This window comes from Ixodes scapularis, unplaced genomic scaffold, assembly GCF_016920785.2.
Source record: "Ixodes scapularis isolate PalLabHiFi unplaced genomic scaffold, ASM1692078v2 PGA_scaffold9__187_contigs__length_104089568, whole genome shotgun sequence".
Taxonomy (NCBI): domain Eukaryota; kingdom Metazoa; phylum Arthropoda; class Arachnida; order Ixodida; family Ixodidae; genus Ixodes; species Ixodes scapularis.
In genome coordinates, this window is record NW_024609884.1 from 71,990,232 (window position 1) to 72,016,668 (window position 26,437).

General features: G+C 42.9%; 3 protein-coding genes across 4 annotated transcripts; 2 read left to right on the forward strand and 1 right to left on the reverse strand.

Annotated features, from left to right (window-relative positions):
- The first annotated feature begins 5 nt into the window (after positions 1–5).
- LOC8052675 (probable isocitrate dehydrogenase [NAD] subunit beta, mitochondrial) lies at positions 6–16,377 on the forward strand. 2 transcript variants are annotated; one of them, XM_040216824.3, is made up of 10 exons: positions 26–144; positions 564–620; positions 832–837; positions 6,688–6,830; positions 7,383–7,523; positions 7,621–7,753; positions 8,465–8,701; positions 9,374–9,520; positions 9,611–9,766; positions 15,333–16,377. In XM_040216824.3, the coding sequence occupies exons 1-10, from the start codon at positions 94–96 to the stop codon at positions 15,408–15,410; spliced, it is 1,149 nt and encodes a 382-aa protein (XP_040072758.1). In that variant the 5' UTR covers positions 26–93; the 3' UTR covers positions 15,411–16,377. The 2 variants fall into 2 exon arrangements, with proteins under 2 accessions (XP_040072759.1, XP_040072758.1); XM_040216825.3 differs by lacking the exon at positions 832–837 and having other exon boundaries at positions 6–144.
- LOC8052676 (ADP-ribosylation factor-like protein 3) lies at positions 16,112–19,702 on the reverse strand. The gene is made up of 5 exons (XM_029966355.4): positions 19,534–19,702; positions 19,290–19,433; positions 19,115–19,231; positions 18,394–18,630; positions 16,112–16,499 (listed from the first exon to the last, which is right to left on the reverse strand). Exons 1-5 carry the CDS (start codon positions 19,534–19,536, stop codon positions 16,458–16,460), a joined length of 543 nt encoding a protein of 180 aa, XP_029822215.1. The 5' UTR covers positions 19,537–19,702; the 3' UTR covers positions 16,112–16,457.
- A 69-nt stretch (positions 19,703–19,771) lies between these two features.
- LOC8053730 (ELMO domain-containing protein 3) lies at positions 19,772–26,048 on the forward strand. The gene is given in 11 exon segments (XM_002434831.5): positions 19,772–19,821; positions 20,556–20,607; positions 21,105–21,173; positions 21,246–21,334; positions 21,430–21,550; positions 23,034–23,156; positions 23,242–23,372; positions 23,501–23,577; positions 25,693–25,735; positions 25,737–25,821; positions 25,912–26,048. Coding segments are annotated over 11 exon segments (954 nt in total). The 5' UTR covers positions 19,772–19,776; the 3' UTR covers positions 26,031–26,048.
- Positions 26,049–26,437: the final 389 nt, after the last annotated feature.

Genomic DNA, 26,437 nt, shown 5'->3' on the forward strand with positions numbered 1-26,437 from the left:
AAACAGTTGGACACACTCTGTAATGTAGGCACACTCTTACCTTTCTCCTTGGCGTTCTGCTGTGCTGCTGCTCGTGTAGGGGACATCAAGAAAATGATGAATTTCCGAGGCGTGTTGAAAACCTGTTCAAAGCTGTGCAATCACGTATGACACGAACCTTTAAATCCACAGTTTTAGACGCTATGCCGCATTAGGTCGTTGTTCATTTCCTCTATGTGTCTCGCGCGTTACGATGTTTGCTCCCTCTTCCTATCCAGGTCGCTTGACCACTGTTACATGTCGCGTGTCTTCATTGCATTGTGTAGAAATTAACTTTAATGCGTCTCATAAACTGCGTCTACATTCATACCCTAAACTGCCATGGCTTACTTAACGATCACGTTTTCCATTAAATGATCCATGGCTCCGCCCAAGCTGTTTAGAAGTTGTGATCTAGCACGCTAAAATATAAATGAAAGCTGAACTGTGCATGAATTGTATTTACAGTTGTAAAACAACAATGCTCATCGTGTCATAAAAGCTCAACACTAATTTCATTTTTGTGTTTGTTTTTGCATTTACAGGCGACGCACACGCCTCGACGATGCTTGGCAGCCACTGCCAGTCAGCTCCAAGCCGTGGTAAGTGACCGCTATATCCTTCGCTCTCTCACTAGCCTGTGGCTGTTTCCTCGCACATCGAAGTTTCAGTGAGCCTAAAAGCATCATTCAGCTCGAGGCTGGTGCCATTGATGCCTTTGGCAGCTTTATGACCTTGTTATTACCTTGGGTGTCTGGGTGACCGATTTTGTGTGTTCATTTTTTCATATATACCGACCCGGTGTTCTTCCAGATATCGGTGAGTTCGTTGAGATCCAATCTGCACAGTTCACGCTATGTGACGTTAACCAAGAGTTTCCTTGTGGCGTCTGCATAGCAGGAGCACTACATCCCCAACCTTGCACTTTGTAGCCTAATGTTGTTGACCGCATGTCCTACCCCTTCTCATTCATGGTTGCAGCAGTAGTTTACTGAAAAAGATTTCCACTGTCTGCACCCATTGCTGACTCCTGGCTGCTTCTGACACCAGTTAGACAACTGCACCGAACCTGCAAAGTGGATTGAGTTACAGAAAAAAAACATTATAAAAAATGTGTTTTTGCTTCATCACGCATGGGCTTGTAGTTGTAGTGTACGAGTAGCTAGTTTTTACATGCTTCTAGTGAGGAATTTTGTTATCATCTTTTTAGTTGTTTAATCTTGCTTAATGTTCTTTGCTTTTTGTAGAAAGTTGCTATGCGCAAGCAAGTTACGTTGGAGCAGGACTTGAGACACCACTATGCGAGCCTTATGGGCATCCGCAGAGGGGTGCAAGGGGGGCACTGGCCCCCCCCCCCCCCCCTCTTGGAATTTTCAGGGGGGGGCACCCACACCAGTTAAAGGGTGCTCCGACAGTTTCGTAGCTACCCAAACCAACTACATTTTCTGAATACCATAGATTTACTGCTCCCAACATGTTATTAAGTATGTGGAAGTTGAAAATGGCTATTGAAAAAACGGCAAATTTAAACGGCAAAAAACAAGAACAAAAAACATGCCAAGGAAGCTTTGATTGCGCCGCCAGACCGGCGAAACTTGCTTTCGACGTGTTGTGCTATTTTTCTGCGGCGCTGCGCCTCAGTAAAAATTTTTATGTGTTCTCAACTGCAATACTCGCGGCTTACAGAGGGTTTTAAAGAACTTCCTCAGCGAATAATGACGAGCGAGCAGGAAATGTCTTCAGCACGCTGCCGCCAGCCTCCGCAACGCTGCAAAAACATGATTTTTCAACATGCAAGATGGCCGTCCGCGCTTCACTTGCGGGAGCGGGAAGCGTGATCCAGCAGTGTCATAGAGACCGGTGGTTTGTAGCCCCAGATCCAGGGCGCGGCCGTGAAAGCAGGGAGAGAGTAACGTGGAAATGTGCTGAAAATAGCCAACATCGCCAACATTCTTGGGGGGGGGGGGGGGGGGGGGGGAGGAGGAGGAGGAAGGAAGGAGGGGGAGGGGGGAGGGGGGGGGAGTATAAGTGTGCACCCCCTGGAAAAAGTTCTGCGGACGCCCATGGCGAGCCTTAAATGGCTCTTACATTTGAGGCGGTTTTTCTTCCTAATATCGGGCTACGGTGAATGATGTGCCACTGCTTCCAGCAATCCACCTCTTCTGGCGAAAGTGATGCCCCCTGTCGACAGATTTCCTTGGTGAGAAACTTGTGGAAAGAAAAGATGGCAAAAGAAAGTGGAGGGAGGAAGCTTCTTTGTACTAACTTGGAAGCCATAGAAAATCCACAATGGGCCCAAAAGTGATGTCTCTGGAGCCGAATCTAGGTCACCGTAGCCAAAGTCCTTCAATGCGGTACTGGTCACGAAACTTAAGCCAAAGATTGGTACAGGGTCAAAAACTGCCGCCAGGAGTGCCTCTGTTCTTGAGGGGGCACTTTCGTTTGGCCGCCCCGTCTTGGTATGCAACCTTAAATTCACGATTACAGGTAGTTTCCAATAAACAATTTCTCATACACCAATATAGTTTTTACGCTGTAATCGGTCGCTGCACGCAAGCACTGTGAAATTTTTTTTATGATCTCTAACATAAAAACATAAATATGTGATTTTTTTTTTTTTTTCTGAAGCAGAATGTTGTTTTTGCAAGCGAAAAAGAGCCAGGCAATTTTGCGGCACTGAAGTTTGATGGGATAGCGGTATTGAGAATTCATTTTGAGGCAAGAGGAATGGAGAATGATATTCTGGACAGCATTGCAGAAAAGGAAGTTTGATCAGTCGACAGTGTACAAAGCTGAAAATGCTTACATTAATGAGAAACGCTGTCAGTGCAATGCCGCGTCACCGTTGTCTGTTAATGGCTTTTTCAGAGTGGGGTTTGAATTTCTATAGCACTTTCTGGTTGCCAGACTCCCAAGTGTGCTGGCTAGATTGGCGGCTCTTAGACCCCTTGTTGACTCTAGCGCCGCGCATGGCCGCGTACCAAGCTCTCCCATGGTGTTACGGAGAAGTTTTGTGACCAGTAGCGTATTGAAGGACTCTGCTGTAGCAGAGTAAAGCTAACTAGAGCTAACAGGATTTAGCATGCTTACTTGAAGGGATATTCCTGCCAGCTCCTGCCACGCCCATGCATCTTCACACTAAAAAACCCTCAAACCGGAAATCCGGAAAAGGGTGGATTGCAGATAGTAGAAGCAGTGGTGATCCTTCCCGTTAGTGAGCTTGTCCGCAAAATACTTCTTTCGTCTTGTGGAAGCCAAAATAAGCTGCTGTTGGGGAAATGTTGGTATCCATCAAACTATATAAAGGGGTTTGACTTTAGTTAAAACAGATTTTTTCTAAAAGGGGGCGTGAGAGTTAGACGAGTGCCGGTCTTCATCATATATTAATCGGGCTCGGCGGATATTCCATATGGGGATAATCTTCATGGTAAGTTGGCCAATCAACTAAAATCTGTTAATTAACCTTTTAATTATTGGTTTTAGGGGTCTTGTTGCAATTGCAGTATTGGTTGGAATTATATAGAGGCCAGTCCAACTAAAAAAAATTTTAAATATAAGTGTTTTTTTTTGTTTTTTTATTGTAAAATTGGATTTTTATGGGTCAAGCCCAGTAGGGAGGTAGAGACAAAGGGCATTTCTGCCCAACTGAGGCCTCTACGCCCTGTAGTATACAGTAAGTACACAATACCCCCTGTAGTATACAGTAAATACAAACACTCACAGAGGAGAAAAACAAAATAGTACACTTGGAACATTCATGCGTAATAAATATACACACTTGTCTAAGAAAATGTTGAAATTCGCTAAAGAAAATGTGGTCGTCACATTTTTTTATCGTTAATAAACATTCGACATCAGATATTGATTCCACAATCATTGAAAATAATGTCATGTTCAATAAATAATTTCTTAAATCACAATAACTACTTGACCCATCATAGGGGCACAAAAAGTAAACACTGGTTTCATCATTGAGGCACCAAAAATCTGTTAGTTACACAAAAGAAAGAAGAAAAAAAAAAAGAATCTCCGCACAGAGCATTTTACATATGTCTAGTGTTAAATTCTTTGACACCACGAAAGTTTAAAATGTTAAATCCCAAAACCTATTTTGTTGTGATTTTTGAGATATTAATTGATCAATATTCATGTTTTTCGGCTCAATTTAAAACGTTGCGTGCATCAGTATGAACAATGACGCTTAGAAGAGTGACATAGACATTTCAGTTGCGTCATTACTCGTGTCATTGGCGCACCCACCAAGGACACGCTGCCGAGATAGTGACAACCTGATTGAAATGACTGCATCACCCTTCCAGCTGTCATTGTTCACCGGGCTTGTGGCGCTCTTTTTGCACGCAATTCTTAAAGGAGCTGTGCAACAATTTCAGTGCCTTGCTTAAATAACTTAGGTGTAGGTTTCTCGACCTTTCTGAAGTAAAGAACAAAAAACCACTTTTGCCTGCATGTCCTCGTTTTTATTTTAAAAATGGACAAAGATTGAGGTTTTCGGCACCTCTCAACTCCTTCACCATCTTCCGAGTCACGTGCGCTGTGACGTCTATGGGGGACGCACGGAGTTCCAGTGAAGCTCTCTCTCTAGAGCCATCAGTGAGCAGCGAGAACTCACCCGCTCGCGACCACGCGACCACGTGCTTGCGCAGGGCGATCAACATGGCGAAAGGAGGAAAGTCTCATCCGAGTCCAGCTATTCCTTGCCGGCTCTGCCCCTGTCCCCCTCCGGGTGGTGGCCGTTCGCGGTAGCAAACAGAGCTGACGGTTTTGTTGACCTCGGATAGCTGGCGCCACCAGAAGTCCGTATAATAAAACGTTTGTCGATGATACCAGGTTTTTGACGCATTTATATTTATGCTGGAACGACAAGATTTATAGAAAAATTATGTTTTATTGACCAGGTATTTGCACAACTTGCTATCTTTCTACAAGACCCCCATTGACGTCATGCTGCGTGTTTCTCACGGCTGCCGCTTGCGGCTGCAGGTTGGGAAATATTATAATTTTTGCCTCGCAATTACGCGGCGGAATCGCAACATTTCGAAGGAGGGAGGTGTGTTTTGTGTCCTTTGTGACAAGATAAACAATGTCAAAAGTAGAAGATGCAAAATTTTTCAACGTTAAAATCGTTAAACAGCTCCTTTAAACTGGGCTAAAAAAATGTGAAAATGTAGCACCATCTATTTTCCTCTTCTTCTTCGTCTCAAAATGTATCAATATCTCGTACACTATTACATTGTCACAAATTCTTTCATTTGTCTGACCCCTGGTAGTAATAGCCGTCAATACCGGAATTGCCACATAACCCCTAAAGCCAATAATTAAAGATTTAATTAGCCAGCCTACCACGACGATTATCCCCTCATCTAATGTCCCCCGAGCCCGACAAATGCATGGTGAAGACGGCACTCGTCTAGCTCTCACCCCCTTTTTCAAAAAAATCTGTTTGAATTAGAATCAAACTTTCTGCTCCAGCAGGTCTTATCACAAGAGGAGATGAGCTCTAGTGTGCTTCATGAAGGCTGGCTCACACACTTGCGACTGTTCACGACCGTCTGCCTAAAAACCTCTTAAAATCTCAACGAGAGAACAAACTGTCACCATCTATTGGGTAGCCGTAAAACCCTTCGCGTTTCTGTACATTTATTTTTCGGTGCATCATACTTTCTTTCTGGTGTGCTTTTCCCAGTACCTGCCTATTATCTTGGTTTTTGCAAAGGATGGCGTACAAATACAGGATTTGCAGTGCTGGGGTAGATGGACCCCACCGTAGAATTTAGAGAGAGATTGTGTTCTCTTAGCCGGTCATTTACACACCGCCCGGTCTGTCCAACATAGCTTCTACAACAAGAAAGGGGGATACTATATACCAGGGGTGGCCAGGCTGACCCGGCCTACGAGCCGCAAACAAAACCACGAAACTTCCAAGAACCGCGGGGGGGAGGGACTTTTTTTTAGAGCAATAAACGAAAATACTTTCAATCTATCCAAGTCAGAAGCAGTCCAACTGTACGTACTGACTGCCAAACCGTAACCTGTCTTTCGATTTAAAAAGCGTTCCTTTTTTTTGGGGGGGGGGAAGTGCTCGTGTTATCGGGAGGGAGGCGGTGTGTATGTGTGGGTGCGCGGGGGGGGGAGGGAGGGAGGGAGGGGGAGGAGGAGGAGGAGGGGAGGGGAGGGAGGGAGGGAGGGAGGGAGGGAATTGCGAGCCGCATTTTAGCACGCGAAGAGCCGTATGCGGCTCACAAGCCGCAGCTTGGCCACCTCCGCTATATACTATACTCAGTGAGCGGGGCACATAAGGGTTGGAGTGGTTCTTGTAGCACACATTTTTCTTTAATTGTTTACCTTAGCATGCTAAGGTAAACAATTTAAAAAAACGTGTGCTACAAGGACCACCCACATCCTATGTGCCTTGCTCCCTGAGTGTTGTAGTATATAGCATCCCCCTTGATGTCAACATTAGCGTTGATTGTTAATATTGATGCTTGTATGTATTGCCAATTTCTGAGCCGTTCTGCTGGCTTTTTTTGTTCAATCTGATTGGAATTTGTTGTTTCCTAGCCGTCACAACCACCTATTAGTTGTGAGACAGAAGCATATTTCACAACCCATTTGCATCTCCACCATTGCCCAATGGGCTTTATTTCACAGCAAGAACCGGTGTCACGACCACAAGCCAAGATCAAGTGCACACTTATTCCTGGAGATGGTGTGGGGCCGGAACTTGCGGATGCCGTGAAGAATGTGTTTCAAGCCATCAGCATCCCTATTGAGTTTGAAGAGCTTTTCTTGAGGTACATCAAAAGGAGGCTGCATAAATATTGACATTCACAGTGAAGTATTTATTTAAAGTTCACTTATTTTTATGTGCACTTTGCATAAACGATGCATCAGTCTGACAGTTGAACCACAAATGCTGCTTCCAGTAGGCTTGCATGGGCTTAAGAGATGCCCAAGTTGCACAAATTATTGTGCAGATAAACAGCTTGTAATAATAAGTACATGTGCCTGTATGCTCTTCTGCATTAGAAAAATTTCTAGCAAATGGGAATTGAATACTGCTTATTGTGCTTATAGTGCTTATTACTGCTTATAGTGCTTATTGTTAGTGACATTGAAATGCATAGACACATGTGAAGAAAATGCCAGTCGTCAGAACCATAGGGCATTGCAAGTTCCCCTAAAGGCTTGTCCTAGCACAGCAAAACAGACAGACAAACTTAATACTTCTGCCATTGAGCAATTGTAATGTCTATGATTATTGTATACAGCCCACTTTGGGGTTTAATTCTTTCATACTACTAGTAGTAGTACATTCATTGATTTTTTATGTCTTCCTGTTGCAGTGAGATCCACCACACAATTAGTGCACCACTGGAAACCGTGATAGAATCGGTGCAAAAAAATGGAATTGCACTCAAAGGAATCTTGTCCTCACCAAACATCTCTCATACTGGAGAGTTGCAGACACTGAACATGAAAATTCGGTAGGCCTTCTTTTCACCCATGCCTTTAGTATTTGGGTCAAGGCTGCTGTTCCCATATGGTACAATTATCTTAATGTTTTTCACTTTTTGATTTCAGTAACCAACTGGACTTGTTTGCTAATGTTGTGCATATACGAAGTCTTCCTGGCATCAAAACTCGGCACAGCAACCTAGATTTCTTTGTGATACGAGAGCAGACAGAAGGTGAATACAGTGCTCTGGAACACGAGGTGACTGCAAAAAAATATTCTATTCACTCCCCCCAATTGCAACGTACCAACGTTACTAAAACACTCAGTTGGGAAACTGCCATAGAGACTTATCTGAAAAAGTGGCCCCGATCTGTCCTCGAGAACCGAGCTAATGACGAACACAACGCTGCCATTTCTCTCGCAGCGGCCACTCGAGGAACTGTACGTTGCTTCTATTTTGGCTTTAATCGGCCATTTTGGAGCCGAAACAGATACAGCGGAAGAGGTTGCAGGGGTGCCACCCCCGTCTCCCCAGCGGACTCGCCGCGACTTACTACTGAAGGTAAAATGCACCTAGGTCGGGACACGCTACCTGAAAGCACCGCTGAGGCATGGCTGTATAAAAACAATATCAATTGTGCCGCAAAACCCTGCAAACTAAAGATTTTAAAAACATCATGCGCCCATCATTTTCTACTAAACTCCAGTAAATTTCATACAAAACAAGTCTTCTCTCTTTGTTTTTATGCAAAAATATGCTATGTAAAAGCTCAAGGTGACCATGCAGTACAGAAAAATGACAAGGAGTGGCGCTGTTGTCGTATTTAGCTCGGTCTCGGTGGACGCCAGCGGCCCAAGTTTCGACGGCGAGTTTCCCAACTGAGTGTTCTAGTAACGTTGCAACGTACTTTACTTTAGTTGAGTCATGGCATTGTTCTAATTGACTGCGTTGTTCTTTTCCGAATGCAGAGCGTGACTGGGGTGATTGAGTGTCTGAAAATTGTAACCGAGATGAAGTCACGTAAGATTGCCAAGTTTGCTTTCGACTACGCCACCAAGCACGGGCGGAAGAAGGTTACAGTGGTGCACAAGGCAAACATCATGAAACTGGGCGATGGCTTGTTTCTGCGGTGCTGCCAGGAGATCTCTGAGCTCTACCCTCAGATTGAGTTTGAGTCTATGATTATTGACAACACCTGCATGCAGGTAACTACTTTTCTAGACACCAGGACCCTGGAAGGGGAAGTCACACAGTGGCAGACCCAGAATGACCTAAATTTCTTCAGATGAATGGTTGTTAGTCTCACAACTACTAGCTACATAACTTATGGTTTTCTTTAAAGCCAGTGCGAAGCAGTTAATCACATGCATATATTGCTTTGCAGCTGCTACTTGCCACAGCACTCTGGCCACTGTCTAACCAGAAGTTGTGTTGCATTTTTTTAAATTTATTTTGAGCAAGGCGAAATTAAAACTAAGTTTGCATTATACATAAAGTAAAGGTTCATGTTCTAGAAATGAGCCCATTATATTGGTTATGAGATTGGATGGCAACGCCAAATCCACCCGAAATAATATCATTCGATGCAGATTTCTTTGAATTTAAGGTATGTTTGAATCGGGATATTTATTTTTATTTAGAATTTGGGGAAAATGGGAACTCTTTAAAATTAAGCTTTGAAATTGTAGAATTGGGAATCTCACAAGAGTAAAGTCCGATAAACTCTGAACTTTACGAAAAATAAACTTCGAAAGCACAGAACTCTAATTATTACCTACATGCATTCCGAAATTGACCTCCTATCATATAGGTACCATAGTAGAGTGGAGTAAAGAAAATCTTTGCGTCGCATTTCAGTGGCTTTTATTATTTTTCAGCTTGTTGCCAACCCCCACCGCTTTGATGTCATGGTGATGCCTAATCTGTACGGGAACATAATTGACAACTTGGCTGCTGGATTGGTCGGGGGAGCAGGCGTCGTGCCAGGAGCTAGCTACAGCTCGGACTGCGTCATCTACGAGCCTGTGAGTTGCGTGCCACGACTTGTTCTTGGGTGAAAGTTTAACGCTGCTGTCAAGACGCACCCATTACCTGTCTCTGTTGCGTCCTTGCAGGGTGCACGGCACACTTTCGGCGAAGCTACGGGGAAAAACATTGCAAACCCGACGGCCATGTTTCTGTGCGCAGCACAAATGCTACGCCACGTCAACCTGCACTATTACGCTACTCTTGTGAAGGATGCCGTCGAGAAAGTGATCAAGAGCGGGAAGGTGAGCCTTTGTGCTCTGGCAAATGGTTTTTAATACAGAATTAAGTGGTGACAATTACAATTCTGATGTGGTACTGTTCTGAAGTTGTTAGGATGGATAAAAAAAAATATTAACCAAAAGGAGAATGGGGTCTAACTGTGTGCTGACACAATTTCTGCTTGTCGCTATGCCTTTTGCTGAATTCCAAATTTTGTTGTGTTCACATTTTGATGGCAAGAAGTTTGTCTTGAGGTGCCTCTGGTGTCTTCACTGTGGATGGGCACTTTAGCCGGAGCGGCACGACTGCTAACCCGAGATCTCTAACATGCATCCCGAGGCGGGGTGGAGAATAAAGATCAAAATGATTTATATCAAACCTTTTCCACTAAAGTAATCCCAAAAATATTAATTTTTTTAGCATTTGTCTATCATTTTATGCTTTCTATGTCCATTTATTTGTATTAAAAAAAATCATGAAGCAAAAAATATTTATATCAGGCTGAGCTCGGGCACATTGCAATGGTCTTCTGAGAAAATTGGAACATTGAACTTTCTTTCTACCATTTATTTTGTTCGTCAGTTACAAAACATCCTACTGCAAGTAAATAAGAATGCCAAAAAAAGGAACACTAGAAAAGTAATGTCCTATTGCGAGAAAATCAGAATGGTTTACTTAATAAAAAGTTGTTAATTAAACTGTACTTTAAAATTACGGTAGTTATTTGTTCCGTATTGTTTTCAGTGATCGAACGGATTTATCAATCAATCTGTTAGGTTTTAAAATTGCTTATTGCAATTAAAAAGCATTATTTTATAGCTACATTGATTTAAATCAAATAAATCTAATTTATTTATATTTTTTAAATTATATTTTTTTAAGTAGTAATTGCACGAACACATGCTGGTACAAACCTCACCCAGATTTAAATAAGTAGGGGCGAGGACTGACTGCTGAATTGGAAATTATAAGAACCCAAATACCCTTTGTTTATCTTTCACACAAATTTCCCCAAAACTTTGAGATGCTGGAACATTTGATGCAAGAGCTGTCTTGGAATAGAAAATTGAGCGTATTCCAGTATGTGTTTTCTTGTAATAGAGAGGCCACACCTAGAATTTTGGTGAGCTTTTAAATGCATCCTAGCATAGGTAACACATCAATGTGAGAAGCAAAGCTGCTCGTGGTTAGTTTACTTTCGGTGTGAGGCCCAAAAAAGCTTGGGAAAAATGCTTGACTCGGTTCCACGTCCACTCATTCCTACATCACTTGCCCCGGTTCCTGTTTGCTCGAAGCTGGTTAACTTTAACCGTGGCAGAAGGTTAACCGAGTCCCCTATGAGGGCGAATTGTAGGTCATGTGACCAGTAGAGCAGGAATGGCGGGGAAACGCGGCGGTGCCCCCCCCCAGTGAGCGTCGCTTGCTTTGGAACGAATATGTCATAGTCACTGCACTATCGGGCACGTTTGTCAGCAATGAATGCGGCAGGAGGCTTTTGCTTTTTCTTCGCAAAGTCGCAAAGTATGAGCAATGAATGACCTTGCCCCACTCTTTAGAGCATCTTTCGATTCTGGCCATTCCTAAGCCTAAAGGGACGCGGTAATTGCCGACATGGCAACGTCTTTGGAAGCCTAGTGGATTGTCTTGACTCGATCGGTGGGGCATTGATGGCACACAGACGCAGACCGCGTACCAACTTCCGCTGGAGCGGAGGTACGCGATTTGCATTTCATTAAGATCTTGTGTACCTTTCTTACATGCTGGCAAACTATGCCGCTGGTGCGTCACCTGCCTTTCACTGCTTGCTTCTTGCTTATCGTTTCTAGCACATAACTTCGTCGTCCCCTTTCGCACAGGCGAGGAAATTTCAACAAGGCTTGTCTTGACTTCAGACAGCCACACATTGAATAATTTGCCAAACACGGGTTGATTTGGCTTTACCTTACCCATTATTTGTACCACGAGCAGCAAAAAATGTCTCTCCAGCTCAAATGTATGCCGCGCTGCATCGCGTAAACCTGGCTGCGCGCATACTCGGGTCCCCCTTTTTAAGAAAGTTTTCCATGCAACCCACTTATATTTGCTACAACCAGTAGGTGACACGAGCTACCACCCCATAATAAAATACAAAGCTATCGCACATCCAGCCTTTGTTAAACTTGGCTAGGTACTTGTATGTACCTAGTAGGGAAGGGCGGTCAACTTTCTGCCGCGGTTAAAGTTAACCATCTTCAAGCAAACGGGCCCTGGAGCATGCCACAAATGTCGTATTAATTGAAAGACAAAGGAAGAACTTTTTTTTACTCAGCACCCTTCTAAATTGCCGAAGGATCGGTAATTATTGTTGGCACGACTTGTATTGCCCACCCCATTGCTCGAATTGCCTTTAATAACCCAGGTGCCGGAATTTCTAGGGATGAGCTATCCTTTCATGTTTTCTTTCATGTTTTCTCAAGGAGAGAAAATTGGTCAGAAAACGGGTCCTATTGGGGTGGGCCATCTCTCGGAATATTTCAGTATAATGATTTTACTTTACTCGAAAAAGAAAAGCTGCCCTTTCACTGGAGCATCTTTTTTTCTGCCCTCCAATATGAAAGGGTAAATCAACACACTCAGGCCGAGATAAGCCTTCCGGGATAGGTTCTTCCACTAACATTAGAAGAACCCTGTTGACTGTTTTGCCTTTTAAAGGGCCAGTGAAACAAATTTTGGGCTGGAGTAAATCAATTTATATTGGGATTTTACTAATAGCACATCGTTCAGTGGGCCAAAAGAAAAAAGGTAGAAAGTCAAAAGCCTGACTGTCGGTACGAAAATTTTGAAAACACAGCGGACTATTTCGTACCTCCTTCCCTTTGTAAGCTCTCTGCCTTTTCACTGTGATACATCCGCGGACCCCGCAGCGCATCACCGGGCACCCGCAGTGCGTCACCGGACCCAAACGCACGTCACATGGCACCGGACCTCACTTATTCCCTTCACCCCTAAGCTGACATTGTGGTGGAAGCTACACGCTTGCCGGACCAATCAGCCACCTCCCTCTCATCACCTGACCTCATTCTTTGCGCGTCGGTATGCGCGCGAGAGCGTGATCACGTGGTAAAAGTGTGGCTGGCCCAACGAGCATGTAATTTCCACCACACTGTCAGCTTCGCAGTGAACGGGGTGGGGAAAGCAACTTTTGTTTGAATTTTGAGCGACGGGATAATCTTCTAGGGGGACGATGGCTGAGTCCGGCTACACAAATTAGATTCCGAGCATGAGGGACTCCCCCCTTTCGGTCTTCTTGAACTGTTTGGTAGAATGCGCGATTAATGAGTTAAGGAGAAAAGCTAAACAGGAAAAAGTTGGAAAAGCGTTTCATGACTCATTTTAGGTGAAGGACGAACGAAGCCTGGCTCTGCAGAAAACAGAATGCATTGTTTAAAATCTGACCCTTGCATAAACAACTCCATGAAAAATTTATCGCCCTAATGTTCTTCTTCCCTTCTTCCATTTGGGTTGGGTGAAGTAAAATAGTCTCAATATTTGCTGTTTGAACACATTTGGAAACGCTTCGTTCAATAAATGTCCAAATAATGTTCAGAAATATACAGGGCGTTTCACTTTAATTTGAACAGATTTTCTTTTTCGACTAATGCGGTCTCTGCAGGTGAGTCGTACGGCCATGGGGACATAATATAGGGGGATAATCCCCATGATAAGTTGGGTATTTAACCAAATTTTCATAATAAACATTTTAATTAGTGAAAATAAAGATATGGTTCCAATTGGGAACTTGTTGAGCATCATCTAAAATCACTAAATCAGTCAATTTTAGAAAGATTGGAAGCACAGGGATGCGCTAAAGTTTCTGCTAGTGCAGCAGGTGCAACTGCTGGTGATCCAAAAATGCCAATTATTTCATCCGTATTTTCGACTCGCCAGCGCCTGTTACACAAATGGTAACTTAAGGGCACCCCCGTACTTCCTACATGCTTGAACTAAGATTGACTGATTTAGTGGTCTTAGATGACAGCAAGTTTCTAATTGGAACTATGTGTTTATTTTCACTAATAAAAAGGCTAACTAACAAATTTTAGTTAAGTATTCTACTTATTGTGAGTAGATTATGTCAGCTGGCCGTATAACTCACCTGCACAAACTACATTAGTCTACCTTTCACGGCTTGTTTTAGATAAATCTGTTCGAATTAAAATGAAAAATGCCCTTTAATAAAGTTTTCATACCATTTGTTGACCACTAAAACAATGAATAAACTGACACAGTGCACTGAAAAACAACATTCTAAGATGGTATGATTTGTGAATGTTTGTGTGGTGTCACATGCATGAGCAAACACTTCATTTTCAGTTTCGTTTGTAATTTTATTACTTAGAAATAGGCTGTTCTCCATTTCATAATTGTGCTATAGCTTTCTATACACCCAGCCTTTTTAGTGGTTGAAGCTTGAGCCATTTGATGTGGATGACCCTGTAGGCTGCGGAATATCTCGTTTGCTGCTCTCTGTGGCACTGCACAACCAGTTTACTCTGCATTCTTCAATGGTGCAGTGAGCCAATGATTACTGCAGTTGTGCAAGTTAACACCTTCTTTGGCTAGAAAAAAGTGTGTCAAAGAAGAAATGATAAAGGCAGAAACAAGATTCCTAGTAGTCAATTTCTCAGCATATCACGTTGCAGTTCAGAACACGAGCATATGTAGTTGTAAAGTGTTGAAATGAGGGTTAATGCACAGGCAAGCTTCGTGTTTTTTTATGCTTGGAGGTTTCTCAAGTTTATTGAAGTTTATTTGTGCCACGACTGGGCTGTAAAGCGGAGTAAGCAAGGGTCTGCGCAACCTGAGCGTGCCCTCATTCATACTTCTTGAGTTCCGTCATTGGTGTGGCGACTCGCCTTTTTTCCGAGACTTGCCAAAACAACTTCAGGCTAAGTAGTGATCATCTTCATGCAAGCCAATTGGGAAAGTGGTAAAAGTTCACTGTTGTGACTGTAGACAACTATCTAGACCTGGAAAAGGGGATTTGCAAAACTGCCCTAGGTTGTAGTTGTTTACAATCCAAATATCAAGACAGACTCCTTTTAATCAAAAGTTTCAAGGGTGAAACTTTCCGCTAATGTGCAGCAAAGATGTTCACTAGTATATGTCGAGTAGACCATGCTTTGATTGAGGAAGCATGCAAAGTATCACTAACCAATTTAGTATTTTTTTTTGGTTTTGGGGGTTTTTGTTGAATTTTTTCCTTGTGTTTAGCCATAAACGCTGTGTGTCTACAACATGATTTGAAGCCAGAAATGTACCTTTCATTTGGCTCTACGATCACATTGCACATCAAGTGTGAATCAACCATATGATCAATCACACTCTGCTTTATTAGTGGCCCATACTGTTCTCGACTTTAGTATTAAGGTGATTAGTACAAGCTAGTCACCATTTTATTTGTTCGTTTATTGAGGGTAACAATACTAGAAGGCACCAGTATTTGCTGTAACTTCGTACATATAGCAAAAGAAAATAGTAGTTCACTCGACCCGGGTTTTTGCGAGGTGAATTAAGAGGCAAAATCTTTTCTCCCGCTGTTTGATTCAGGTTCGTACCAGGGACCTCGGTGGCTACGCCAGCACCACAGACTTCACGACTGCAGTCATCCAGAACCTTCCGCACTAACAGGACAACAACATTTGCTCCTGTTAGCACTGTCTTGTTTGCCCCAAATTGTGCATTACCTCTTCCTAGTGCGAATGGGTGCCATTGGCAGAAATTTGCATGTGAATGATTTTAACTTGCTACAAAGAGTTCTTGTTTCGCTGTACATCTACTCAACTCTCACAGCAGTCCAATTCCGACATTTCTAGCTGTCATTTCAATCTTAATCAACTCCGCAACGGAAGTGAGGAGGTTTTGCAGGGGTGGTACAGGGGGCATGCATTTGAGGAAAGTTCAAAAACAGCAGCTGATGAGCGTCGAGATAAGAGATCGAGAAAGCAGAGTTCAGTGTGCACATAGTGTAGTCTGTTGTTTGACTTTATCTTTTTTTTTTTTGTGTGAGTGTTTATGACAGGGGTGGCCAAAGCACGGCTCGCGAGCCTCATGCGGCTCTTTGGGGTCCCTAGAGCGGCTTGCAGTTCTCTTGTAAATTTCCCCTACCCCGGCCATGATCAAACTAAAAGACATGTGGAAAAAGGGCAGTTTTTTTTTGTTTTGTCAGGTTTGTGCCATCCTACACAGATCGGACAAAGTTCTTGTTTTACGAATGTGGACTCACAATGAAGAAACCTACTGAGCAATCGCATTATGAGTGGAATTAGCCGTGGCCATAAAACTGTGAAGGAAAAAAAGATGTTTAAAAAGTGCCACGCTTTTTTTTAATTGCGGCTCTTCGCTTAAAATTTTTCCGTTTTATGGCTTTTTGGATATGTCCGTCTGGCCACCCCTGGTCTATGTTATATCCTTGGCAGCATATGTCTAGCTAGCTATCTTAGCAAGGGAGAACTTATTTATGACAAAAATATTCTGGAAGGTAGGTATATAAATTATGAACAGTCATGAGAAGCTATAGTTGTTTGATCATGTAGAGGAATGCCTCGCTGATGTTGTGCAACTGTAATTTACACAATAAACGTTGTACCGATGACTCGTGTTACCAATTGAATCCGTGCAGGGTTTTGGTTTTAGAGGCATGGTATGGATTGTGGTCTGTCACACCAAAGCATATCATTTCCTCTTGATAGTCTTGCACACCCACTCTAGTCCATCCTAGAAATAAAAAGATACGTGAAGGAGCATATTCAGAAGATACAATGTATAAAGAATACTGCATAGGAGCATATCCAGGTCATATACTAGGGTGTTCCACCAAGCAGTGGCCAATATTTTCGTGTCAAAACCACAATTGGTGCTGTATTGCCATAAATTTCCGAGCAGCCGCCCGCCCATTCAGAAGTTTAAGGTAATCGCGATAAAATGGGGATCGGCACTTGTTAGGCCCGAGAGCGGAAAGGCACTAGGGGCACGTGGTATTCTCCGGTCAAGCTGAGACTGCAGCCAATGCCTCAAGCACGAGAACTCGATGTCGTTGCTTTGAAGCATTCTTCCGCAGAACGAGCACTCGCGCTAGAAATGCACGTCTCGGAGCCATTGGGAGCGAGTATAGAACGGGCTCTTGCTTCTGGCCGGTGTCGTTTTCTGCGTTCGCGCGTATGTACAATAGGCCTCTACAGAAATATGTGGTGCCCCCAGCGTCTGCTATACGTTCAGATGTACAGCACGTGACATTAGAGAGTTTTAGTAGATCGTTTTTTCGTCCCGATAACGATACGATGCATGCCGAAGGCCGCCGGAAGGGAGAAGAGGTATCGATATCGGGGCGAAAAAACGATCTGCTAAAACTCTCTATTATCCAAGAAGCGAAGACGAAGTTGGCGTTGGCTTAACAGCTCGTGATTTTTGAAGGCACAAGGGAAGCAAAACAGAGTACGTGATAAATTTCCCGTTCGTTTCGCCTTCTGATCCCCGATTTTTCAAGCGGCCGCGCCGTTCGATTGCCAATCCCGCCTTGTGCCGGCGCTTTCGCGCAAGTTTCGCCCCTTTGCACCGGTGTACTCGGAGAAGCGGCTTATGCGGAGGATCGTCTCGGTGGGCTCGGAAGCTTACTGGGCTTATTTCTGAAAAGCTTCAAAAGTAGAGAATGGGTGTTCATTACGACAAACGAGCAAGCTGAGTATTTTACGGTTGTCACTGTCAAGGGTCTTTTTATCTGGGTACATAATGTTTCGGAGAATTCAGGTTTCAATTTGTTTTCCATAATTAATTTTAATTAGTACAATTAAATATATAATTTCGTTTAGAAGCGTACTTCATTTTTCTGGGTCTCGGAGATGGGCGCGGTTCTTCAGTTCGCAGTTTTGCTGCACCAGCCATGCGCTTGTAGCAAAAGTTTTTGCTCACTTCCGTGCTACCCCACGCACTCCGTCTTTTTAAAATGTATTTTGTGGTTTTCGATGACTCCCAGCAATTTTCTTATTGAAACCATATATTTATACTGACTAATGAAAACGAAGTATGCAAAAGTAATTGCGGACTTAAATATCCAGAACGCTATGAACAGTGCGCGACACTGTTAGCGCGAACATGACATCGGCACTTTAATGTATTTTACTCAGTCATGAGCACCAAACTTCAGAGCTTAAGTTTCCGCCCTGAATGATGACGTTACGCCCCACTAGTCGTTTTTATGGCAAGTGCTCAATTTTAGGAGTCAAAAAAAAAAAAAAAAAAGATACAGTGATCGCTTGTTCGCGTTGGCGGTATCGCGCTCTGTACCTAACTAAATTGGTTCGTTGGCTCGTGTCTAATATGTTACCAATCGTTTTCTGTGTGATACATACTTTATGCAAGAAAAACTTTGACCGACGTTTAGCTCTAACGAGAACTTTATATATATATATATATATATATATACATACACATACCAGGAAGAGTCGTGTGGGGGGGAGTAATGTCAAGAAACAGAAACCCTTGAAACTGGTTGGTTTTGTGTATCGATTAGATATTAAATATTTCTGTATTTCTGTGGGGAATTCGGAAATGCTGTGGCACATTATCCAGCACCCAAAAAGTTAAAACGAAGGTTGAAGAAAATTTTACATACCTTCAGTCCCTCTCCAGAAAGAGCACTGCATGCCTGAATCTGCCACGCCCTATCCCTAATAGCCGGCAGATTAAGTCCTTCCGCCAGCTCTCCTGCAGGGGCACTGTTGAACAGGTCTTGCTTGTTGGCGAACACAAGCAGAGGCACCCCAAACAACTTGTCTTCGGTCAGCAGCTCTGCCAGCTCGACGCCAGTTTCTTCAAACCGCTTGCGATCAGAACTGTCGATCACATACAGCTAAAAAAAAAAAAAATCGTGTGTTGGTGTATGAGTATGAACAAATATTGCGTAACCCGTTTTCGTTATGTATGTTTGATTTTTTTTTTTCCTGGTGGCCATTTATATTGTTTACAAGAACTGAATAGATAAATTCGGTGACTTGGAATTTGGTTATTTTAAGAAAATTGACCAACTAATCTGGAAAGCAAACTTTAAAACCGTCGTAAAGCTCAGATGACACGACATCCGTATCGAGGCCATTTTCTGAGCTGAAATAAATTTGAATACAGTACACCTTGGGAACATCTATTGATATTAGTATATTTCTTCAAATAGCATTTACGTATTCTTAGACTAAAGACAATATTTTGTACACATCAAATCAATCGTATGGTCAAGTAATGAGCAGATGGTCTCGAGTTTGCAACGTTGACTACCCCTTTTTCACGTTCAATGACTGACTTTGTCAGACTCAGCTGACGGTAGGAAAAGGTACACTAACCAAGACATCTGTGTTCTCGAAGTAGTTTTGCCAGTATGGACGAATTTTTCGCTGCCCTCCGATGTCCCAAACATTCAGTTTAAACCCTTCCGCTTGCACGCTCTTGATGTTGAACCCCTGAAACATGAGATCCTGTTGTCACGAGATACCGGGTACCTTCACTGGCAGTACATACCTGAGTTGGCGTTATGTGGGCAACATCTTCGGAGGCCAATTTCTTTAGGATGGTTGTCTTGCCTGCATTGTCCAGGCCAAGCAACAAAATCCGCAGCTCACGATCAGGCGTGGACTTGAGTTTGCGGAGGAGTGCTAGCAATCCCTACATTAGAAATGCAATGAGAAAGCTATGAGAGCAGCACCGGCATGGAAATTTAAATCGAAATGTCTACAGAGATGGAGACAAGAAAAAAGAATCGTACCATAACAGATATCCTCGCAGCCAAAAATATTGAAAGGGGGAAAAAATATCTGAATTTATCTAGTGGCGGTATATCTGCATTTCCATAAATCGTTACTCAACGCAGAAATAGCATTCTGGGCATAAATATACTCCTCGCTGATGCCGTCGGTATGATCCCAAGTTGTACCGGTTGCACGGCGACCGACAGCAGCGAGTGTTGTTCGCAGTTACCATGGCAACGCGCAAACACTGCCACGGTAAAATGGACGTCTTGCCGGAGGACACCGAGATTGGAGAAGCGGCGACTGTAAGTATTAATTTCGTGCTAAGTTTTTTGTTTTGTTTTTAAATCCCTTCCAGCGATGTTTTATGGTGTGCGCATGTAATGCAACGTTTGTTATTGCATAATGTGCAGCCGAGTACGTGAGACGTGCCAAATGAAAGCCAAAACTGCGATTTAAAGTGAAGTGCCTAACGCGCATACCAGCGCGCTTCAATCTTGATGCGAGGCAAATTGCGCTGTGGCTGTAATGCACAGTTCACCGTTTTACGTTTGCTAGGAGGACAAAGTAAGATTATGCGCTAAACGGGCTAGATGGCACGGGTTGGACCGCGCTTGTTTGTGTTCTGTACACCTCAGCGCCTCCCGTGCGTTTTGTTATTTTGCCATGTCGATTCACTCGGTTGGCCACGAAAGCAGACGCAAACCAGTTAAACAAAAAAGATGCTGTTAAAAAAAATGTTGCAACGAACCTTCCTTATTTTTGTGCTTCAACAAAACAAAATTAGCGCTGTTGTTGCAATTTATTCACTAAAACTAAAATAAACTCTCCTGTTCTTTTTTTTTTTTTGAACAGAGGACGTTTTGGTCTTCAATATCGCAAGTCATCACCATCAAACGGTGTTATTTACGCGGTTTATGTACCCAATATGCTCAAAATTAATTCAGGCACTTAAAAGCTTTCAGCATTCGTTGGAGATCCAGACTGAAACTTTAGAATGAGTTGGATACCATATTTTGGGTTTTCTCCTATACTACAGGTCTTGCGAGATCAATATATGCCAGCAATTCTAAAACACAGAGAAAAGCTTGGTGAGTGTACCCTTGCTTATATGGTTTGTCCACTTATACAATATCGATTTCCGATGGTGTGGCGTTTAAAAACTGTATTGCCAATATTTATATTCCAGAATTTGACTAACCTATTGTTATTTTTCTTGTTCTGTTTCATGTGCATATCTTAGATTTACTTTATATTATGTAACCCACTCCCCTCTGTAATGCCCTCGGGCCCTGAGGGAAAAATAAATGAAATGAAATGAAATGAAACCTGTTATTATTTCAAAATAAAAGCGGCGCAAAAGGAAACGACCGTAGAAGTATCCACATGCTGTGCTGTGTACTGTGTACTTTTCGCCTGTTTCTGCGTTTTTTGTTTGTTTTTTTCGCGCTGCTTGCAGCAACTAGTCCAACCTCATGCCTTGTAGTAATCGTTGCATTTAAAAGGCTTATTGTGTCCGATGCAAGTTTCCTATTATAATATACATTTTTCGTACGGTTTCGACAACTTATGAATTATTTCATTGGAGATCTTCTGAAAGCATGCAATGAAGAGCGTGCAGCTCAAGACGAGTGGGACACACTCGAAAAAGAGACAGGTAAGAACAATCAATCGCGTGGCGTCTGCTTGTTTCGTTTGAAGCCCACTATGGAATGCGTTTATATCATAGGTGTCAATACCATACACTACTGTTCCCGGATTATTACCTACAGCGAAGCACTTTGCCATTTTAAGGAGAAAGATTTGAGTTCTTACATGGTGAGTCCACCATAGTTTAACTAAGTTTTGTCCCCATGAGCGCGCAACTGATGGATACAACTAGTGCAACTACGACTTTCCGTTTTTATTTTCAGTCCAACATATCTGTTTCTCATCGGCGTGGAATCAAACTGCTTTTGCACTGGTTACTCGGCCCACCACGGCTTAAGCTACCTTTAGTTCCAGAAAGAGACTTCGTACTTGCTCTGGCGCAGTGTGAGTCGATTTATCAGTTCTGAAACAATACCCTTCTGTACTACTCTTTCCCAAACTGTTGGGTTTGGTTCTTTTCAGACCTGTGCAGATCTCAAATACTATACTCAAGATACTGCGTTTCAGATACTTTTGGTAGTAATTTGGTATTTTGCAAATACATCTGATCGAGAGTATTTGCTACTTTATCTTAATTACATTTCTGAATATATTGTACTTATTATCTCAAGTACAGTTTCCACTCTTTGAAATCATTTGTCGCGGGAATATTTCGCGGGAAAGGGAATCAGCACACCCCAGCGCAAATTTGAGCTGATTGCAAGCTAGAAGCGGAAACGACCGAGCACAAAACAGGAAACAAACCAGGACCAAAGAAACAGGCTCAAAACGCCAACAGAAGAGCAAATAAAAGAAAATGAGAAAACACCATTTTTTTTTTTTTTTGACATTGTTACGACAAGAATGCTTCTTTCGCCAGCCTGGCACTTTCAATAACACTGTCTGGGGGGAAACTGGGATAACTCTAACCTGTCATGAGGATAGAGATTGTTACAGTAAGGTAGGTAACAAGCTATGGGAGCAGGATGAGCTCTCAAAGTACGAAAAGTTCTCCCCAGGTTGTAGGCCTTTCTGAACGCGCTTCTTAGTTTGAGGGACAAGTAAAGAAATAGATAACTGGGAGAAAGTCAGCAGGGCTTCGTGGGATTAGTAAAATGATGTGTTCATTGTGCGCATTCTAAAATCACCACAGGATGCGATTTCCTGCGATGTGATTAAACATCGAGTGACCTCTTTTTTTCTTTTTTTTTTCTTTTTTTGTAACATGCCCTGTGTGATGCGGCTACTTTTTCTACTGGGACTGTCTAAAATAACATTGCGATTTTGTTTGTCTTCTGTTGCTGGTAAATCTAGAATACTGGTGTTACTGAAGACGATAAAAATTACGCAATGCATAAGTGCCTCCCTACTGAAGTCCGATGCGAACCTTCTGCCCATAAGTACCAGGATAATGTTGACTGGAATTAAATTTTTTTTTCATTGCTGCGTGCTCATTACTTACTGATTCAGAAATGTGTTATATGAGCAAACCTCAATAATGCAACCAGAACGAAACATAACAAATGTATTGTACCTTGTCGCTTTAATACGGATTTTAAAAACTTTTTGTTAAATGTATCTGTCATTGGAACTGTCTAACCACGGACGCCGTAAATAAACAAAATGTGTGTGGTTTTATTTATAGCATTTTAATACTTAAGTGTGCTTGTACTTTTTTAAAATGCCAACCAGCCTGTTTTGGCCTCACCGCTGGCAGTATGTTAAAAATAATTATTTTTAAAGGTACATGAATTAATTATACTCTACACAGGATATTTTGCAGGGAAAGTAACTTGAGTAGTACTCTAAATACTTCATGAAGCAGGTTTTTCGTCACTCATCCGAAATATTTTTGTCGAGCATCTTGTCCAACATTGGTTCTTTCTAGGTCCTTTTGACAATGATGACATGGTACATCTCGAAGCTTTGCAAACAATCTACCGAAAACTCACGAATGCCATGTACGATTGCCCTAGGTATGGCAACCACTGGGAAAATATAGGATTTCAAGGTAGTTCGCCGAGGTTATGCTTTCATTCCGCTTTATACCCAAAGATCACTGAAGTGTCAATAGTTGAGAATTTGAAACTGCGCAGGAACAGATCCAGCCACTGATTTGAGAGGTGTTGGATTGTTGGGACTCTTGCAACTGCTCTTTCTGACGATTGGTCTGGAAAACGTTGAACTTGTAAACGACATTTATAAATTGTCTCGTGACAGTTTTCAGGTATGTGAAATCCTTGGTCTGTTGGACATTATTAGTTTCTATTTCAATCTCATGGTTATAACAAGAAGAAAAAAGACCACGCTATGATTATTTTCAAACTCGCTTTATCAATATTGTTCCATTTATAGAATTTTCCATTTGCTGTGATGAGTCTCAACATTACGAAGATCTCCCTTGAAGCCTTGAGAGAGGAAACACTGAACAAGTAAGGCCAGCATAAACAAAATTATTAGAAAAGTTGGACTTCATTAATAAATGTTTTATTTATTTATTTTTTTTTTGCTCAAACTCACTCTAAGAAAACACAAGATATTACAATCATGCGTGGCCTTTTTTACAATTAAAAACAGGAAAAAACATCGCGACTCACCCCATTCTTTTATACGGCCCAGAAAAGGGGTGTACACGCATGATTATAATTTTAGGTTTTCTAGGATGGGCGCGTAGGTTTAATGTGCGCCATAAAAACGACGATCTCGAAATCCACGTTACTGCCCCCTTCAAGGGTTATTGAAATTAAAATATGTTTCACGTTCAGAAATTAGTTAAATTATCAACGCTATCTCTAAATGACAATCACACGTTTGTATTTTGAACGAATGGCTATATTTTTTGTTATAAACTTCCGATTCAGGCAAGCGCTCGAAAAGCATGCCATCGATGAGCGCAATGCGGCTTAGGAGATTCGGCATATTCTTGACGTCAACTTTCTCAGCAGCGCAGGCAAGCCTACGGCGAGCTTGTGGTGGTTATGAGCTTCGCCACTTGGTATCATCAACACGTTACAACCTAGCCGTTCGGGATACCCAAGGTCTTTGTTAGGCGGCGCGAGCGAAGTCGAAGTGATTCCCCTGTGTCCCAAAGCTCCACTGACCTCTTCCTCCTTCCCCTCTCCCCCCTCCTCTCGCTCGCACACCATCTCCCCGTCTTCCTTTCTATTATTTCCCACCACAGGAGTTGAATTCTCATGCACGGGTGCAATTTGGCAATCGTTTCATTTGTTCTAAATAATTTTGTGTTTTTTAGAGCGCAGCTCTTAGGGGCCCGTTCCCGGCTTGAGCGGCGTCGCCGTCGCCGTCGCCGTTGCCGTCGCCGTCGGCGTAACCGCGCGGTGCATTATGGGTAAATTTCCCCGCTAAATCTAGCGGAAAAAATTTCCCCGCTAAATCTAGCGGAAAAATTTCCCCGCTAAATCTAGCGGAAAAAATTTCCCCGCTAAATCTAGCGGAAAAAATTTCCCCGCTAAATCTGGCGGAAAAATTTCCCCGTCAAATCTAGCGGAAAAAAATTTTCCCGCTAAATCTAGCGGAAAACTTTCCCCGCTAAATCTAGCGGAAAAAATTTCCCCGCTAAATCTAGCGGAAAAATTTCCCCGCTAAATCTAGCGGGAAAATTTCCCCGTCAAATCTAGCGGAAAAAATTTTTCCCGCTAAATCTAGCGGAAAACTTTCCCCGCTAAATCCTAGCGGAAAAAATTTCCCCGCTAAATGTAGCGGAAAAAATTTCCCCGCTAAATCTAGCGGAAAACTTTCCCCGCTAAATCTAGCGGAAAAAATTTCCCCCGCTAAATCTAGCGGGAAAATTTCCCCGCTAAATCTAGCGGAAAAAATTTCCCCGCTAAATCTAGCGGAAAAAAATTTCCCCGCTAAATCTAGCGGAAAACTTTCCCCGCTAAATCTAGCGGAAAAAATTTCCCCGCTAAATCTAGCGGAAAAAATTTTGGTCACGTGACCCGGGGGTCACGTGACCTGGGGAGTCACGTGACCCCCTCCCGAGGTCACGTGACCTCTGAGGGGCACGTGACACCGAGGTCACGTGACCCCCCCCCGAGAACACGTGGCCCTCAGTACCCTCCCCTCCTCCTCCTCAAGAGCTGCGCTCCAATTCGGCGTTACAGGGAGTGGTAAACGGCTTCCACTTTTTTTCTTAACAAAACATTGGTGTATTTAGTAATTTTATTGTGTTGTGTGTATGTTTATGAGATATTTGCCGAGTGCAGTGCAACCGCTAGCCTGGGGTCTCTAACATGTACCACGCAGAAGTGATACACGACCCCATGCCGGTGCGATGCTCGTCCGGATCGAAAGGGGCATGGGTGGGGATTGAACCCAGGATCCCTGGATTCTGCAGCGCGAGCTTTTGCTCCACGTGCTCAGTGCTGGTGTGTGGTGTGTGCCAGCCCACTCGGCCACCGAATTCCCCTGTATTTGTGGTGTTGCCACAGCATAGTCAGCATTTAAACAATAAAATAGGCACTAGCATTTCGTTTCCGTACCCCTTTAATAAAGTCACTATAATCTTTTTTTTTTTTTTTTTTCAGGTGCTGCAATGGCAGAGAGAGCGTCATAGATGTTGTAAATGAGTTTTTATGCTGGTACATTTTTGCTTCTGTACTTATCTTGGAAAAACCAGATAATGACAATAAAAGATTCCGGCTTCGTCATTAAGGGTAATTCTTTTTTTCTGAGAGTGATGTTCCCTAATTGTCTCAGCTTCAATACCAAATGTTTTGACAATAATACCATTTTTTCCACTACAGACATTTCGCTGCTGGCGAAGAGGAGACCTCACTATGTTCTACATATCTTGAGGGACTACCAGCAAGAACGCCGTTCCTCGTCGACCTCTGAAGCCTTTACAAATTTAACAACTGTATAAAATTATTAGGTTGATGAATCGTTGCTTAGATTTATATACGATAATTTTGGTGCCTTAAATATGCTTAACATATATCTAAGTCGTTCCCTTGGATAGACAGGTGGTTGTGCTAAGCCCGAGGGAGAATACATTCTAAACTAGCTGCTCTCTAGCTGCTTCCTTGGACTAGGTTTTGACACAACGCAAGGGATCCAAAAACGCGGCAGGTAATTAGAATTTGAAAACCCTTCGAAGATGTCTCCCAATAAGAGCGAATAATGAAGGTATTTTAAGAGAAAATCCGTTTTTAGGATGGAGGACATCAAAGGGGTGGTGGTGGTGGAGCGGGGGGTGGGGGGGGGGGGGGGGGGGGGGGGGGGCTTATAAGTTATAACCTTTAGACATATTACCAGATGAGCAATGCGTCG

What these genes read in the sequence shown, in the direction of transcription:
- LOC8052675 (XM_040216824.3), top strand. Translation starts at nt 94, where the DNA reads ATGATGAATTTCCGAGGCGTGTTGAAAACCTGTTCAAAGCTGTGCAAT. An exon ending in GTTCAAAGCTGTGCAATCAC is followed by an intron (nt 145 to 563) that starts GTATGACACGAA and finishes TTGCATTTACAG; the next exon opens with GCGACGCACACGCCTCGACG. An exon ending in ACAGTGCTCTGGAACACGAG is followed by an intron (nt 7,754 to 8,464) that starts GTGACTGCAAAA and finishes TTCCGAATGCAG; the next exon opens with AGCGTGACTGGGGTGATTGA.
- LOC8052676 (XM_029966355.4), bottom strand. An exon ending in CCCACATAACGCCAACTCAG is followed by an intron (nt 19,232 to 19,289) that starts GTATGTACTGCC and finishes CTCATGTTTCAG; the next exon opens with GGGTTCAACATCAAGAGCGT. An exon ending in TTTCTGGAGAGGGACTGAAG is followed by an intron (nt 16,500 to 18,393) that starts GTATGTAAAATT and finishes TTTTATTTCTAG; the next exon opens with GATGGACTAGAGTGGGTGTG.